This window comes from Sebastes fasciatus, chromosome 23 (assembly GCF_043250625.1).
Source record: "Sebastes fasciatus isolate fSebFas1 chromosome 23, fSebFas1.pri, whole genome shotgun sequence".
NCBI classification, from domain to species: domain Eukaryota; kingdom Metazoa; phylum Chordata; class Actinopteri; order Perciformes; family Sebastidae; genus Sebastes; species Sebastes fasciatus.
This window is the reverse complement of record NC_133817.1, coordinates 18,463,039-18,480,062: the sequence shown is the minus strand read 5'-3', so window position 1 is coordinate 18,480,062 and position 17,024 is coordinate 18,463,039. Positions and strand designations below refer to the sequence as shown.

Sequence of the window (17,024 nt, the reverse complement as noted above, 5' to 3'; positions counted from 1 at the left end):
TCAGGCGCTGTAGTATAGACCGCATGAAACTCCATATTGGGTGGAGGTCAAGGGTGCATGGAAGGGACACAAAACATAAGGTTTTCACAAAACACAGGGTTTTCACCCAGGAGACCAGAGTTTGCATCCCGTGCAAAACCAACTAGTCGTAGTTATTTTAACCCAAAACACAATTTTTTTCCTTAAATTTTACAAAGTGGGGTTTTGTTAAAGAAGCCTCTCTGTTTGTGTTCAAAACGTGATGAACATGTTGCTTTTAAGTTTCACTTTGACAACGTAGTAGGCATAGTAGGCCCCTAATGACAATAATTTATCTTCCCTATAATTCCATCCATAAATAACACAATGACAGAATCTATGACTATTTTGGTCATGGGTTTCATACGCTTTCTGTAATAAAACATCTAAAAGCAAAATTCCTATCAAATGGGGGTCTAGTTTGAGTCAGTTTTGGGATTCTTGACATGAAAAGGTTTGGGAACCACTGGTCTAATTGATGAAATGAAACCTGCCACCTTTAGGTGACATTCTTATTTCCCTGATATCAAGTTATTTTGTTTTATAAAAGCTGAGCAGTGTTGGGAGAAGTAACAGTAGTTCGATGTCAAAATACTTCATACTTCATTACAAAAAAGTGCCGTAAAAAGTACAATATTTCCCTCTAAAATTGAGAGGAGTGGAGGTCTAATGTAGCATAAAAAGGAAATACTCAAGTACAAGTACCACAAAAGTGTAGTTTTTCAGCGCATAGAAACCATTTCAAAATAAAAGCATCAAAGGAACAAGAATCACATATTTTATTCCTGCTATTTACAAAATATTACATACGTTCACTCCATAGATAAATAAATAAAAAAACAGTGTATGACTGAAATAAAAACACCATACTTTTGCAAGAACATATTGTGTATTAGGCATTAATGGTTAAAGTGCACAGGTAGACATTGGATCTGCTGTTTCAGATGAAATTCATTTGACAGTATATTAGTCACGGATGACATTTCAACCGCAGGCAGCTCATGCAGCAAGTCATATTAGGAGTGACGTGGCGTAAAAGGCTTCTTCGGTGAGAGTGGCATCAGTTGGGACATTATCGGTGACGCGTTTTTCCTACAATAGCCTCTCACGACCTGTTTGCAGCGGCCTCGCCAGAATTTCTCCCAACCCTTTTGAAATCAAATTTTGGAGGCGAAATATTTGAGGATTTACTGCATGTCTACTGGATGTGCAACCAAACAGAATCCCTTCTCCTCCTCCTCCTCCTCCCAGTGGGTGTCTTTCACCCACTAAAATGTGCTTTAACAATGACTGAATGGAGTGATGAAGTTTCAAATATACATTGTGCATAACAAGACATTCGTTGTCCCGATGAGAGCTGAGGCTCATTCCGTTGTCCAACCTGATTATTTACCCAAGAAAACACATTGCTCATTAATAAATAAATAAATGATTATATTTCAATCAATTGTAAACACTGTTTAAGAAAGGTGCTACATAAGGGTTATTAATAGTATTATTTGCTCAAAGATTATTGGTTGCGCTACTGCTGAAAATTCAATGAGTGAGAGCTTAAGACAAGTATTTAAATATGTTTAAAAGAAGTTGGTCGACAAGTGTTAAATTAATTGATTAATTTGCTAACGTTTTAGGTACAGTAGATGCAATTATAAATATCTGTCTTTTCTAAAGACTCAGTGACGTATCCAGGTATGAAGGAAATATTATCCAGATAAGACAACACTTACTGTAAATAACAAAAAAGCCGGGATCGGCTCCATCTACTCAAAGAAAAACAGATAGCTGGTTAATGCTTGGTAATAAATATATCATTTTTGAACATAATTTCAGAGATATGACAAAAGCGTTTTTGTGCTGAGATTTCATTAAATTGCATTTTTTTTTTACAGCATTAAGGCAAAAGAAATGTCATTTGAAATCGATCTATGCATGTTTGATTACTTTTCAATATCAGTTACATGCATTAACAGAAAACTAACATATGTTGCTGCTATAGCACAAAATAGCCAGGATATGGTGTACAGCATAATGTGTTTACATGTGCAAATACAAATAAGGTATGCTCGATAATAATTTTGAAGTGTGTATCAAAACATACTAGGTGACTAGAAGGCACCGGGGACATATCTGTTTGATTGGAGGAGAGCTATGAACTCCTGTTTCCTTTTGATCTGGCCCATCAGCTTGATGCTCATGACGAGTAGAACCACCTGGGAAGGGAAGCACACAAGTTACAAGCTGCTGATCTGGGATCCAATCTGACCGCCAGAACTCTTGTGTCTGCTTCATAACAGGAAGTATTTATTTGTATGTATTTGAATAATGAAAATGATCTAGGGGAGATTGCATCGAGGCAATGATTCAACGTACCCAAAATACTCCACTTCCAAATTGTACAGCCATCGCTAACGAGAATGCGAGCTTCAGTTCGGAAACATAGATCGGTAGGCAAGGCTGGGGAAAAAAGTGCAGGTTTATTGTAAAAGTAAAAGATGTTACAATGTGAATGTAGAAATAACTGATCTGGGTATACTGGGTAAGACTTTTATCTTCCACTGTGTCCGATTACATCTACTGAAGTGTACTGTAAAACAGTTTTCACCAACATGGTGGTCAGGACCCCTCCAACAGGCTTTAATGTGAGGAGTAAATACAAGCTTAGGATTTTTTACCTCTTGATAAACATACTGGTTCTTTGGAGCCCCGAGTGTGGCGATGCCCCGTAGTCGAATCTGGTTAGGAGTACATAATATGACAAAAATGAGCTTCACTCAATGCAGGTGAAAGTTGGGTGCAACATCAATACTAGGAGGACAAATTAAAATTTAAAGAACAATTCTGTTCATTTTACATCCTGGGTCTTACTTACATAGTTTTGGCCATTGCTGCTATCATACGTTGTTACTGTGATCTGCAGCCGCACTGTAAACATTTATACGATATTGTAGCGCTACCTCAAGGTTTGGCTTTAATCCCCTGAACAGGTAGTTAAGATAACAGTTTCTAAAGAAACTGTTGCCTGTTGCTACACTTGTATTTCTTTGTTTGCATAATTACCAGTATTATTGATATGTGCATAACAGACTGCCGTGGCTCTCAGGTGAAGCCAGATAAGTTTCCAGTCTGTTTGTTTTTATGAGAAAAGCTATATTTTTACGTATATCAGGATATTTGTCAGCTCTATTGCAGTAGCCTACTCTGGTCAAAACACATAGGCCTACACAAGACCCAGGTAAAAAATAAATGTCCCATCAAGTGTCTTACTTGACTGATAGACAATGTGTGGCAAAACAGGACCAGAAATCAAGACTCACCTCACTGCTTATATAAAGGGAGATACTCACGCATTTTCCTGGATATTGACAGTTACAGGAGGCAGGGATGGTAGAGCCCCAGTCTTTATAGCCTTCAATAAGACCACAGCACTCAAACTGGAGGAGACAAACACACACACACACACACACACACAGGCCAAGTAAGAAATTAATCCAAAACAGATAAACCAGAACTAAATGCAAAAGCACAGCAAGCACATAAAAAAGTCTGCAGATCCTTTTAATATATTGGTTGAGTTGGATTTGTAAAGGGAATGATTCCCCTTTAAGATAAGACACACCTGCTGTCCCGGCCACGCCCTGCAGACTGCATATAATGCAGGTGTGGCCTCAGTCATGTTTGATCATCAGCCATCTGAGTGCTGTGTGTGATTTGTGTGTCTCTGTTGGGGGGGTTAGAGTTTATAGTAAAATCCACCAGATGTGTGTATTAGACTGAGTTCCTGTCTTCTTTGGACAGCCTCCCTAGATTAATCTTCATCTCAGTCTTCTATCTTTTCAGTATTCTGGCAGTTTACCATCTAACAGAGAGTTAGAGCTGGTATTTTTCTGTCTCAGGTGGCTGCTTCAAAAGTAGCCCTAAATTAGCGGTAGTCTGGCTCGCTTGATAAACCACAACGTTTTCAGCGTCCTCCTGGTCATAAACTCAGTAAAATCTGACATGATACGCATATTTTTATATTTAGTGTCATTTACACTTTCTGTGGATATCATTTTCCCCGATGTCCTCGCCAGTAAACGCCCAAAAATCCGCATAGAAAGCGTAGAGAAAAAGACGCTGCAGAACTTGCTTGAGAATAATCACGTTTTTAAGTTTTCTTCAGTATAAAATCAATTCAGCGAGTTTTCTGTACATCCGTGGGTTCACTGCAAACAAGGACTACTGATGGCTAATTCGGCATACTTTGAATGGTGCCTATTCCACAAAGTGTGAAGAAATTGGCTAAAAACAAAGTTGTAGGCCACAGCTAGCTAGCTAACTGACTCCTTGACAGCATGTAAACATCCTGTTTACATGCTGCAAAGCATTATGGGAAATGTATTTCCAAAACTTGGAGCACACTTAACCAAATTTGAAGACTATTATTAGCAGAAAAAAATAAAAGATAAATTGCATTGCTGACATATTTTTTTTGAGATATATAAGCTTTTATAGATGGATAAATGGAACTCATAGCATTTTATTCTGTGGAGTACAAAAATAGCCTTGAAAGTAGGCTAGTTTTATTTATTTATTTTCTATCTCCACTGCACTTTGAAGGAAGAGCAATGTATTATATGGATTGTATATTATAAAAACTTGGCCCAATGAACATCAAGTAAAAATAAATAAATAATATTGGCTGCTTACCTCTTGTTGAATACTATACAGCAGGGTTCTGTTGGCTTTGCTGGTTCCAGTAAGTGGCATCATGGACAGCAACTTGTTCTCCTCACGGACCACACGTTTCTGAGGAGGGAGAAATATCAAGAAATACTGTAGATAAAGTTGCTTTTTAATACCATACAATTACATTAAATGTTGTAAAAATCTGAATTTGTTCGTAAAAACTATACCTCATAAACATCTTGGTAACTTAGTGCTGTTCTCACAATTATCGTTTGGCTGGCTGCAGCCATCCCAGTTGCATACTGCACACACATCCATAAAACAACAATAGAAAAGTGAAAGAGAAACATAATTTGCATAAAACACTTTTGAACACATGCATGCAAACTGTCCTACACAGAAACAAACACACGAAGCACGCTATTTACCAGAATCAGACACCATCTCTTTCCTTTACAGGCTCCGATCACACCGAGCACTGAGAGCAGCAGGCAGCCGATCTCTACCACGTACATTATCACTACAGAAATACTGGACACCAGCTGAGGAGAAAAATAACATTTTAAAGGGATAAATGCCCTGAACAGCAATTATCATTTTATGTATGTTAATATTTTTTTGTTGTCAAATATGTATTCCCAAGATAGCATGGCTACAAAAGAGGTCAAAGGTCAGGGTCAGCTACAGCACCTGCAGATAATTCACTGTCCTGCCCAAGGACACTTCAGCTGGCAGATGCTTGCCAACATGAGGGTTTGAACTCAGGTCTTCCAGCAATATAAAAAGCTGCTGCTGTGGTGTGTTCAGGCAATACTGATGGAAGACCAAGTAAAACCATGCATTAATAATCCCCCCCAATTGTCCTCGGATGATCCAGTCAATATTTAGCTCCTTTTTTAAAGCCTGATAAAACGGGGAGTTATTTCTGCCTCCTGATAAATAATAATATCATCTGCTAAGGAAATCCTTTTTAATCTACTCAGAAGAACATCTGAAGTCTTACTTTGCCAGTTTGTATGAGGTCTCTATGCCAAGCGACTGTCATCGTCAACATGAAGAAGCACAGCGCCTTTTAGAGAAAGGAGCATAAACAAAATTAAGTGTGCAAGTGAAGAAAACATGAAAAAGTGTAGAAAGCTATACAGAAAGTGAAGGAAATAAGTATTTTACTTTGTTTTCCAATCTTTAAATGTTATTTTGTCAGCCACAGGACAAGTATCACCTGTTTTAAGATGTTATAATAGTTCATTTATGTGCTAATAGAAGGTAGTAGTCTACACCTAAACAGTAATATCACAGCCAAATTGAGACCTATACTGCACATCACTCTTAAATCACAGCTGAGAAATACAAACACATTGTAAACAGCAGCATAATAAGGACATTACAGATGTTCTTTGGGGGCGAGGTCAGTGTGAGGAGGGATAGAAGAGGATCCTTTTATAAATGCAATGTATAACCACCACTATGGCCTCTTTTTATATAGCCTATAGCCACCAGTGATGTTTTCCCCTCATCAATTTCTTTTTGTATAACCTTAAAAGATTTGAATTGCACTACAGAAATTGCCACATTGTAGCCTCCATAATCATATTGATGGAGGGGATTAACTGCAGCATGTTTGCATGTGCTACAGATAATAATAGCACTAGCATATTTATTATTTTTGGTTTATTATAGCCTGATTTGGGTCAAAATAACAGCAAGCAAATAAAACATTTCATCTGACAAATACTCTATACAAGGCAGTCAAATAAGGCCTCTTAGCTTACATTGCATTCAAAGGCAAGCGGATGAAATGTAGGTCTACCTACCATATGCACAGCGTTTGCAAAGATAAAGGGCCTTTTCAGGCTCATTTTATCCGCCACCACGACCACTGCGCTCCGATGCATGATGCTGCTTCTCTGGCAGGCTCCAAAAAGCCCTTTTTACATGCAGAAGGTATATAAAGTCTATAGAGCTCTGATTAGAACTGTAAGGGCATCTATCTGTTCTGTCTATGCGCACATGACGTCACTGTGATGCTGTACTGGGAGAGGGGTCTGTGCCGCATTCAAGTGCAGTGGGAAATATTGCTATTCGAGGGGGATTAGTGCATAGGACTGATGCTCAGCTATGATTTAAAGGAATTCATTCAAGAGTGATAGCTGCGATGGGTGTGTGCATTATGAGCAGGGCCGTAGAAATACTGAGCTACTGAAGTACACCCCTTACTTAGCACCCTGGATTTGGATTTTTCTAATTTTATTTATTCAGTTAATTGATGGATTAAGATAAAATAAGATAAGATATTCCTTTATTAGTCCCGCAGTGGGGTTAATTTGCAGTGTACAGCAGCAAAAGGGATAGTACAAAAAACAAGATGCATCATCTAACACAGTTAAAAAAAAAGAGCTAAACAAAGTGTAACAAAATATGAACCATTTAAATAGAAGGAAGTATAAAAATAGGAGCAATATATACAGTATTGACAATAAACAGACTATTAACAAAAATTGCACGTGGAAAATGATATTGCACAGTGAGAATGAAATGAATGAATGAATGAATGAATGAAATTCCACCTGAAAATATCAGGTTATTGTCAGTTTTTTTGGTATGTAAGTGGTCTACTGGGAGCAGTGCTGGTTGTGGAGTCTGACAGCTGCAGGAAGGAAGGACCTGCGATAGATAGCGCTCCTTCACACACTTTGGGTGGAGCAGCCTGTCCCTGAAGGAGCTCTCCAGTGCTGAGATGGTGTCCTGCATGGGGATGGGAGTCATTCTCCATCATGGATGACAGCCCACTACCTCCACTGTGTCGAGGAGGCATCCCAGGACAGAGCTGGCCTTCCTGATCACTCTGTCTAGTCTCTTCCTCTCCGCAGCCGAGATGCTGCTGCCCCAGTAGACCACTCCATAAAAAATGGCTGATGCCACCACCGTGTCATAAAAGGTCTTCACACTTATACTGTTTCAAATGTTGTCATACAATTTGTCACAAAATTTGCGTAAACGCGCTAACTTTGTTTGTGATTTTTAATTAACCTCTTAAAATTCTGACGGGCAGCCATCAGTCCTTCAGAGGTTATAGCGAGCTCAGTTTTGAAGCTAGAGGGAAGGTATGGCATCAGATGAAACTAGAAAACCTAAAGAATCCATTGGTACCAACAATGCCATACTACTGTAATGTACTGTACTGCTCCAAGGAGGCTAAATAACACTAAAAGCGTACGCTAATATTTGGCGAAGAAAAACTGTCATTGCCATTTTCAAAGGGGTCCCTTGACCTCTGACCTCAAGATATGTGAATGAAAATGGGTTCTATGGGTACCCACGAGTCTCCCCTTTACAGACATGCCCGCTTAATGTTAATCACATGCAGTTTGGGGCAAGTCATAGTCAAGTCAGCAAACTGACACACTGACAGCTGTTGTTACCATACCGGTTTCTTGACAATATTTGTCATTGTTTTGTGTTGTTAATTGATTTCCAATAATAAATATATACATACATTTGTATAAGGCAAGCGTATTTGCCCACTCCCATGTTGATAAGGGTATTAAATACTTGACAAATCTCCCTTTAAGGTAGATTTTGAACAGATAAAAAATTTGATTAATTTGTGATTAATCGCGATTAATTATGGACAATCATGCAATTAATCACGATTAAATATTTTAATCGATTGACAGCACTCGTCAAAACATCCCAACATGTGTTTGCACTCTTTAGCGTGACTTATGCACTTTTACTGGCCAATGACTGCATTTCCCAGGATCCCACAGCCATAATGGGGCTGGGCTACTTCCCTAGAACAGGTAGGGCAGGTTTCTATTGTTTTCACAGGTGCTAGTATGAAAAGAGAGAGAGAGGGAGTGAGAGACGGAGGAGGCTATAAGGCAGTAAGAACAGGAAAAACTGATGACAGAAGGAGGCAGAGAAACCGGTGGAGGAAAAAAAAAAACCTGACACGTGTGAAAGAACAGCAGGTGCATCGGACAGGAAGCTGGATTACACACAAGGATCTTTTTAGATTCTATTTTATTTAAAGGAAGGACCTTTTTTTTCTCCAGCTAATGAGAACCTGTGCCAGAGGATAACAAGGATGGGATGTGTGCTCATGCTTTCTTTCGCTGTGGGCCACAAAAATGGGTCAACACCTGAGAAGGAACTGAAAGGAGAAGCTGAGACCGAGGCAGTTTTGTCCTGCTGAAAGAGCACCAGAGGGGAGAGACAGACTGAGACAGAGAGAATGCAGAATTCACCTTTTAGGTTTTAGTCACTGAAAAACAGGCACAGTTGATTCTTCCACATAGCTGCTGTGTGCCTACTTCATAATGTGTTGGCCTCTATCCTCTAAATTGTTCAGATTTTAGACCATTTTATTTTGAAAATATTGCCGAGGTAAATGGCTTATCAGGCACTTTCTAACCTTTGAACAGTACCATTTTTCATCTTGACAAACAAAATTTCTAAACCATAAACTGGTTTTACAGGCTATATGTGGACCAGTGTAGCTAAATTTAACCTGCTGCTGGGACTCTAGCCTGGTGACCAACTGTAGCTTTCACTACAAGGAGGGTTTTATTGTATGAAACTTCTCAACATAAATGCATTTTGGATTCATTTTCCTTTCCTTTTGAATCAGCCTTTATTCAAACAAAAATAAAACCCTCAAAGTCCAAACATCTCAAGTGATCTACAGTAGAAGAGTGGGAGCACACATTCACATCCACAGAAGACTCTGCTGTACCTCCACCATGGAGGCCCTAGGACTTGAGCATGATGACTATTTTGACTTCCTGTTTAAGATCATCCTGATCGGAGACTCTAACGTGGGGAAGACCTGCGTGGTTCAGAATTTCAAATCAGGGATTTTCTCAGAGAGACAGCAGAACACCATCGGAGTGGATTTCACTGTGCGGACCGTGGATATCGACGGGAAGAAAGTTAAGGTTAGCACTGGATGTTTGAGTTTGATTGAGTGTGTTGAGGGACATATATGTCTTTTGGGGGGCATGTATGTGTTGAGGTCATGATAAGAATATAAAGTATAGAACATTAAATCACCCATATGCAGACCTTTCTGTGCAACCAGCTATAGATTCTGTAATTTTCAAAATAAAGCAAATATTGTAGTCACTGAAGCCATTGGGCCTACCAGCGCGCGACTGTAGATGTCAAGGTTTGGCATTAGAAAGGGATACAGAAAGACTTATCTTAGCTCTTGAAAAGCCTTAAAATGCATTGAATTCAGTTTCCTAAAAGGCCTTTGTAATATATTAAAAAAGTCTCAAGTAATAAAGGCAGGAATGCTAGATAAAAACACTTAAATGATCATTCCTAATTGGTTTATCTATCCATCCGTTTGGCTTATCTGGGTTCAGGTTCAGTTGTATCATAAGGAATTATTGTTGTATACCTCTGGGAAGTATGAAAAATAATGTGATATAGTAATACATAATTCTAGGCAATATATCATCCCTACCGTTTTCCATCGTATTTTCATGCTTTGGCCCTGTATGACTCTGAAACCGGGTTAAAAAGGTATAAGGTCAACCATGCAGAAACCCTGACCAGGCTCCAGTAATGCCTGCTAAATGCCTTGATCCTTATCATGGGTGCTGTAGAGTGACAATGACAGTCTGTGTAGCATGGGTACAGGCCGCTTGGTGAAATATTTAATGAGAAGTATGACATAAATTGGAAAAAGCAACTGTAAAAGTCCGATTTGATGGACTTTTCTAGATTTAGGAATAAATGAAACCACAGGGCACCTCTCACTGTGGTGTCAGTGTCAGTTAGATTCAATCCAAAAACCAGTCAGACCAGCCGCTCACATGAAGGACCAGTCCTTCAGGTTTGTTCTGCTCAGGCATTTGGGCGGACAAAACAAAACCTCTAATGGCTTCTCCGTGCCGTCATTAAAATTAAAGAGGAACTAATAGATTTAATTTCTACTTTTCTAAAGATAGTATGTGCAAAACACGTTCTCATCCCAACTAGTCACGTACTGATGCTACCTGAGTTCATCTGGTCTGGATATATCAAAATGTATTACTATGTTTCTATTCATGTCACTTGGTTTATCTGTAGATTTGTCATAACCAGGGGGAAGGAACAGGCTGTCACTCAACACATATAGTACAAGCACACCTACACCAACTGTATTGTTCTGTTGACAAGCCAGTTACATGACTGCAGAATAAAACTCATGACATGCTGTCTCATCTCAACAAATGGAGGCATAAAGGTTAGAGAAGTCAGCTTGTGACTGGAAGGTCATTGGTTCAAATCTAACTCCAACTGCTCCAGTGGAGCTGCTCCGTGGCCAGCAGATCAGACTGCTGGTAGCTACTGGAGAGCTTCCAGATGTGAAAAGGATCAGGGCGTTCCTGAAAAAGTGAACATTGCTCTCAGTGAACTGAACTGAACTGTAATTCAGCAGGAATAGATAGATAGATATAATATCTACGTCACAGTTAAAGCTGCAGTGGGTAGAAATGGAGCAAATATGATTAAATCCTGACAGTAGTGCATGAGACAGGTAATCTGAAAAAAAAGCATGTGTCTCTGTGTCCTCCTGTGCTCCTAATGGCATCTGCAAGATTTCACAGACCGGAGGAAAACAACCAATCAGTGCTGAGCTGGAGCCTTGCCATCTCTGAGCAGCTGTTAATCACTCGCAAACTCCGATCAAACGGTCAAACTAGGCAGCGCTGATCAAATATGAATCAATATTCTGTTACTGTAATGCCTATTTCTCGCCTTAAATGTTTTCAGAAACATCTTGTAGTGTACTGTTTAGCTGTAAAATGAGAAAGTTTGTGACCCGTGAGCCATGTTGAGATCTGTTGAGGAAATACCAAGCACCGCCCACCAGCCAGAGCACAGCCAATAGGAACGCTCTCTTTCTGAAATGACCTGTGATTGGTCAAAGTCTCCCGTCACAGGCTAGATGTTTTAAAGCCTGAAAACAGAGTCATGAGGAGGTGCAGAAATCTAGTTTTCTCTCAGAACACTTGAATTACAATATGCTGAAAGGTTATTAAGGAATTGTTGCCCAATGATGCCAAAAAGTATTCTGCCTAGTATTCAGCGCTGCCTAGTTTGACCGTTTAAGAGACCTGTGATGACATCTGTTTCTATGAATCAGCGATACACAATATAAGGTCACCATAAGGTTGTGAAAATGACACAACAATACCCCTTTCACACCGAAGGCTGAACCAGGGTTGAACCAGTGTTGATTGTATGTTTGAAAGGGTTAACCCGCGGCTTTGCGACCCTTGGTCGAAAGGTGGATCAGACCAGGATTGATTTCAGTGTGAATGGCACATACCAGGGTCTCTAACAACCGGGGCGGGAGGGTTCGAGTCCAAACAATTACAGCTCCTGTTTGTGTGTTTACCTCAACTCCTAACTAACAATTCAAGCCTGAGGATGTTTGTAATTGAGTCACTCGGTATTAAATACTTTTATATTTTGTATTTCTTCTTCTATCTTTGGTGACCAGCGGCTGTACAGCTGTGCCTGTTTTTATGTCACATTCATGAATTTCCAGTTGAATGAAGCTCTTGTGAGTTCTTCTGTCTGCAGGAAACAGCAGAATCTGTCTTTTTAAAAGGCATGTTATAGCCTATGGTCAGTGTTGTATCATTTTACAGGTTGATATTCAGAGATATAAGGATGTGAGCTTTTATTTAATTAATAAATCCTAAAAAAAAAATGATGCTATGATCTGGCTTTAAGCTTGTGCAGATGCAAAAAAGCAGACATGGTTCAAACCATCAACACCATGGCGTTGGAAACAAACAGAGCTGGTGAGTTTAGATTGGTTGCTATGACAGCCGTTACCACGTCAACATGGTCTGTCAGATGCTCAGGGAGTATTCTGCAGAGGGACACATGGAATCTGACACTATTTCCCATGTGTGTGTGTGTGTGTGTGTGTGTGTGTGTAACAGATGCAGGTGTGGGACACGGCAGGTCAGGAGAGGTTCCGTACCATCACCCAGAGCTACTACCGCAGCGCCCACGGCGCCATCATCGCCTATGACATCACACGACGCCCGACCTTTGACTCTGTGAATCACTGGATCAAAGAGGTGGGGATCTACGGAGCGAGCAATGTAGTGCTGGTTCTCATAGGTGAGTGTGGATGTGACAACTTAACATGTGACATCCATGAATACAGTATTTGAAGTGATTTGAATAAGAGGGTGGACAAAATAACAGAAACATTTAAAAATATAATGCAATAAGAGCGTGTCATAGGTGTAGGTTTAATGTGGTGTTGCTGTAGTGAATTGGTTCCTACCATACTATCACTACCAACTTGAGGGAAGGAATATACAATGTGCCTGTGGAACATTGAAGGTGATCTTTTGAACTTTAGTGCCTTGGTGAGGCTTGTTAAATGTTTTTTTATTAACATAAATTACATTTATTTTATTGATTTATGCAGCAAAACCTTAGAGGATATATAAATCTATATTTTGAGTATGTCTTGAAAATATACAGAACCATCACAGCTCTTTTTACCCCTCGTACGTATGGTTATAATACGCTATGGTACTTTCTAATTTGTACAAAGGGCATCATATCTAACTCAACGGAGTAAAAATATACAATTTAACAATTTATTTTGGGTTGGCTTCATGCAAACATACTTGTGGAGCTTGACTTAGATCTCTAAATTGTGTTAGCAACTACCTTTCCACTGAGCATACTTGAAATGTATCAAGCATCACATAACATACTTCTTGATCTCAAGCACTTGATGTTTGACTAAGGAAAGAAATCAAATCAAACTAAATTTCAAACCTTAAATGGAAGTTAAATAGAATCATAAAAAACGGTGTCAAGCGAGTGAAGAAGGTCAACAAGTGTGGAAAGTTGAAGCTTTAAATTCACTGGATCCTTTCTATTACAACAAAATGACTTCAAACACATGGCTGTGAGTATCACACTTTAAAGGAACAGTGTGAAGCATTTAGGGGGATCTATTGGCAGAAATGGAATATAATATAAACTAGAATCGTACTCTGTGCCCAAGTATGATTGCCCGCCCTCTCCGTTCAGCTTGCGCCATCATCCACGTGCATTTTTGTTTATGTTGAGATCAGCTGTACGCAGCAGAGCATCGTAAAACACTTCATTCAAACTGGACAGAAACAAAATAAGACTTACCTAAACCGTCGTTGTTACTCATTCCAACAATCACCAAGTGTGCTTTGGTCGAACTCAACTGTAATTGCACCGAGTTTAATGTGAAAAAACGCGGAATCTACAGTTGCTGGATCATCAAAATCGAATGGAGTGTTCATTGTGCCACACTCCACCCGTCCAAAAAAAAATTTCATTCAAATCCATCACACTTTTGGAGTAATCTTGCTAACAGACAAACAAACCAACAAACCAACGCTGGTGAAAACATAACATCATAAGTATGTTTTCTTTAGAGTGTAATCACCTGAAAATAAGAATCATTGTGGTTTCGTTACCTTAGAATGAGCCGTTTATATCTACATATGGAGCGGGTCCTCTTCGCGGACTCCACTATGTTGCATCGCCATCTACAGTAACCCAGAGCGGACAAACCAAACACTGGCTCTAGATAGGGCCATTCCTGTTTTCGCGTCGGCCACCATAGTTCTCCTACAGGCTTGGTACACAGGAGAGGTTTCAGTTGGTTGCAATCTGCAACCTCACCGCTAGATGCCAGATCGTACACACTGCACCTTTAATATAAAAGCAATAACTAGAGCCTTTTCCAATTTAGATTTCTTAGTTTCATCAGGAATGCAGTTTTGATGCAGGCTCCATAGCTATAGTCCGTATGGAGTGCGTTTGTACTGGATCTGCAACCTCACTACTAGATGCCCTGAGATCCTACACACTGCACCTTTAACGCTTATGTTTGCAACAGTACTGACAGCATGTAAATTAGGTGCATTGATAATCATTAATAGAACTTTGTTCATACAGACAACTTGGTTATTTATGTCACCTTGAGGTATTGTGTTTGCATCTCTCAACTTCCTGATTGTCTCCACGTAGGTAACAAATGTGACCTGGAAAAGGAACGCCAGGTTCTGTTTGAGGAAGCCTGCGACCTGGCTCAGAACAACGACGTACTAGCTGCTCTAGAGACATCTGCAAAGGTAATGAGCAATGCTTAGTTACGCATGTAACAACACGGAGAAGTTAGAAATGTTATCTAAAGTTCTCCGTCTCCTTCTCCATGTCTAGGAGAGTCAGAATGTGGAAGAAGCCTTCCACATGATGGCCAGAGAGCTGCTGGCTCGTAACGGCCTCAACGTCCAGCATGAGGACGCAGGGAGCGGCAACACACCTCGCCTTCTGCTCCGGTCCAACTCTCGGCCAATCGACGGATTCGCAGCTGCCTACGCGCCACAACCAGAGGAGAAGAAGACGTGTTGCTGATTGAATTGAAAAGTTGGATGGGGACAGGGAGGAGGAAGAGAATGAAGGACACTTTTCATCATGAATGTTGGAGAAGAAGATCCAAAGATGCATGGATGTGGAATAAGGCTGGCAAGGCCTCAAGAATCTTTGCATTGAGGAAGCAAAGAATTGTATTTTCTGTAGCTTACCTGCTCTGAGAGAATTGTTGGCTGGTGCCACAAGGACAAACATGTATAGTAATGGGGGAGTAAGAGACGGTGGTGACGGGTGAGACAATCTCATTTATATCAGCTATACCTGAACAGTTTTTTTCTCCTGCTGTTTGACTCTTGCTATTCATTTTTTTTAAAGTTTGCACTACTAAAAGAAATCAAAATCTAGACGTATAGACTACGGCATTAATATGGTGGTTAGTTACCACAGCGTATAAGCATTCCAAACATCCTCAACACCAGCTGGCCTCATCCGTGTTATTCTTAAAGGTGCAGTGTGTAAGATCTGGCGACATCTAGCGGTGAGGTTGCAGATCGCAACCAACTGAAACTTCTCCTGCGTGCCAAGTATGTAGGAGAACTACGGTGGCTGACACATAAAATGTGAAAGGCTCTCTCTAGTGCCAGTGTTTGTTTGTTTTCCGTTCTGGGCTATAGTAGAAACATGGCGGCCGGCTCCGTAAAGAGGATAGATAGATATAAACGGCTCATTCTAAAGCTGGGGACATGCCAACCCAACATCAGAGAACTAGCGGCGATGAAGTCCGCCTGTTGCGTTGCCTCACGTCGCATTTGTTTTGGCCGACGAGTTGCACCCGAACACACCGCAAAGACTACAGCCAACGGCCAGTAAGCACGGACTTTCTGTGCCTGCGTGAGAGGAATGAACTCTCCCTATCAGCAGGTCACGGTAGTCTGTATTTCTCATTCAAAAATGGAAACCGGAAGTGGATATACAAGCCGTTTTTATGATACGTACATGGAAAAAAGCAGCGTTTGCCGACCATCTTCACACCACTCTCACTCACCACTTAGCTTCATTCCAAATGGCCATGTCGCTGTGAAAATATCTGTGTATTGGAGTGATCAGATGAGACAAAGATGAAAAATGAGAAGAGCCTTCTGTGTTTTTCCTCTTGACTTTACTCGTTGGCTTGCTTTCCTCACTTCCCTTTCTCTTCTCGTGCACTGATTCGTACAAGCTGAACAGCCAATCAGAGTAATTTCTCTCACCGACGAGCGCCGCTGCCCATTCAACACGCTGAATCGGCCGAAAAAAACTCCAAAACGGGCAGACTAGAGCCGACGGTGCGGTACACACCGAAAAACTGGTCCGACGGCCAATAATTATACTCTAAAGATTACATACTTACTGATATTATATTCCATTTCTGCCAATAGATCCCTCTAACTGGTACACACTGTTCCTATAACACAACAACGTTCTTTGCATTGTATTTTGTCAAAATGCTGTCTTCGTGCTTCGCTCTGCCGATAAAACTTTTTTTTTAAATCTGGGAAAGACTATTAGATGTTATTATAGCACAGAAGACTCCGAGTATTTCACCTGTTGCGGTGCCTCTATGACAAGCTGTGATCCTCTGCTGCTGCTGCGCTCCGGATGAAAACGTCCTGGACAACCTGCTGCAAGCCAAAAGACTGTGAATTATGAATAAATAATGGATGTCTTACATTGTCCTAAATGTATATATGATAAGCTTTGAATGTGGACCACTTGATTGTGAACACTAGAGGGCACTGTGCTGTTACACATGATCTATAGCTGCAGGTTGGTTGCTCGTTGCCTCAGACAATAAATACCAAGGTGATTTAAAACATCTGCGACTGCACTAAGAAGCAATTAACTACGTTTGCATGCAACCCGGTAAACAGGAAATCACTTTGCAAACCTTTAACGGTGAACTTTGCCAA

The 17,024-nt window shown here is 40.3% G+C and overlaps 2 protein-coding genes across 4 annotated transcripts; one reads left to right on the top strand and one right to left on the bottom strand.

Annotated features, from left to right (window-relative positions):
- Positions 1-783: 783 nt before the first annotated feature.
- Positions 784-6,727, bottom strand: LOC141762015 (tetraspanin-8-like). Of its 2 annotated transcripts, XM_074625796.1 has the most exons (10): positions 6,498-6,727; positions 5,687-5,752; positions 5,374-5,496; positions 5,112-5,225; positions 4,911-4,985; positions 4,705-4,803; positions 3,363-3,449; positions 2,691-2,750; positions 2,389-2,472; positions 784-2,228 (listed from the first exon to the last, which is right to left on the bottom strand). In XM_074625796.1, the coding sequence occupies exons 1-10, from the start codon at positions 6,576-6,578 to the stop codon at positions 2,124-2,126; spliced, it is 894 nt and encodes a 297-aa protein (XP_074481897.1). In that variant the 5' UTR covers positions 6,579-6,727; the 3' UTR covers positions 784-2,123. The 2 variants fall into 2 exon arrangements, with proteins under 2 accessions (XP_074481897.1, XP_074481898.1); XM_074625797.1 differs by lacking the exon at positions 5,374-5,496 and having other exon boundaries at positions 6,498-6,724.
- A 1,810-nt stretch (positions 6,728-8,537) lies between these two features.
- On the top strand, positions 8,538-16,927 carry LOC141762238 (ras-related protein Rab-19-like). 2 transcript variants are annotated; one of them, XR_012592759.1, is made up of 5 exons: positions 8,538-9,623; positions 12,636-12,819; positions 14,731-14,834; positions 14,923-16,086; positions 16,128-16,927. XR_012592759.1 is itself a non-coding variant. In XM_074626252.1 (4 exons), exons 1-4 carry the CDS (start codon positions 9,429-9,431, stop codon positions 15,115-15,117), a joined length of 678 nt encoding a protein of 225 aa, XP_074482353.1. In that variant the 5' UTR covers positions 8,538-9,428; the 3' UTR covers positions 15,118-16,927. The 2 variants fall into 2 exon arrangements, 1 of the variants encoding a protein (XP_074482353.1); XM_074626252.1 differs by having other exon boundaries at positions 14,923-16,927.
- Positions 16,928-17,024: the final 97 nt, after the last annotated feature.

Bases quoted from the DNA above. Each gene is read 5' to 3' on its own strand.
- LOC141762015 (XM_074625796.1), bottom strand. From the start codon at position 6,578: ATGCATCGGAGCGCAGTGGTCGTGGTGGCGGATAAAATGAGCCTGAAA. The intron at 2,473-2,690 runs GTAAAAAATCCT...TTTTTTCCCCAG, and splicing joins ACCAGTATGTTTATCAAGAG to CCTTGCCTACCGATCTATGT. The intron at 2,229-2,388 runs GTACGTTGAATC...TTCCCTTCCCAG, and splicing joins TTGGAAGTGGAGTATTTTGG to GTGGTTCTACTCGTCATGAG.
- LOC141762238 (XM_074626252.1), top strand. From the start codon at position 9,429: ATGGAGGCCCTAGGACTTGAGCATGATGACTATTTTGACTTCCTGTTT. The intron at 12,820-14,730 runs GTGAGTGTGGAT...GTCTCCACGTAG, and splicing joins TGTAGTGCTGGTTCTCATAG to GTAACAAATGTGACCTGGAA. The intron at 14,835-14,922 runs GTAATGAGCAAT...CTCCATGTCTAG, and splicing joins CTCTAGAGACATCTGCAAAG to GAGAGTCAGAATGTGGAAGA.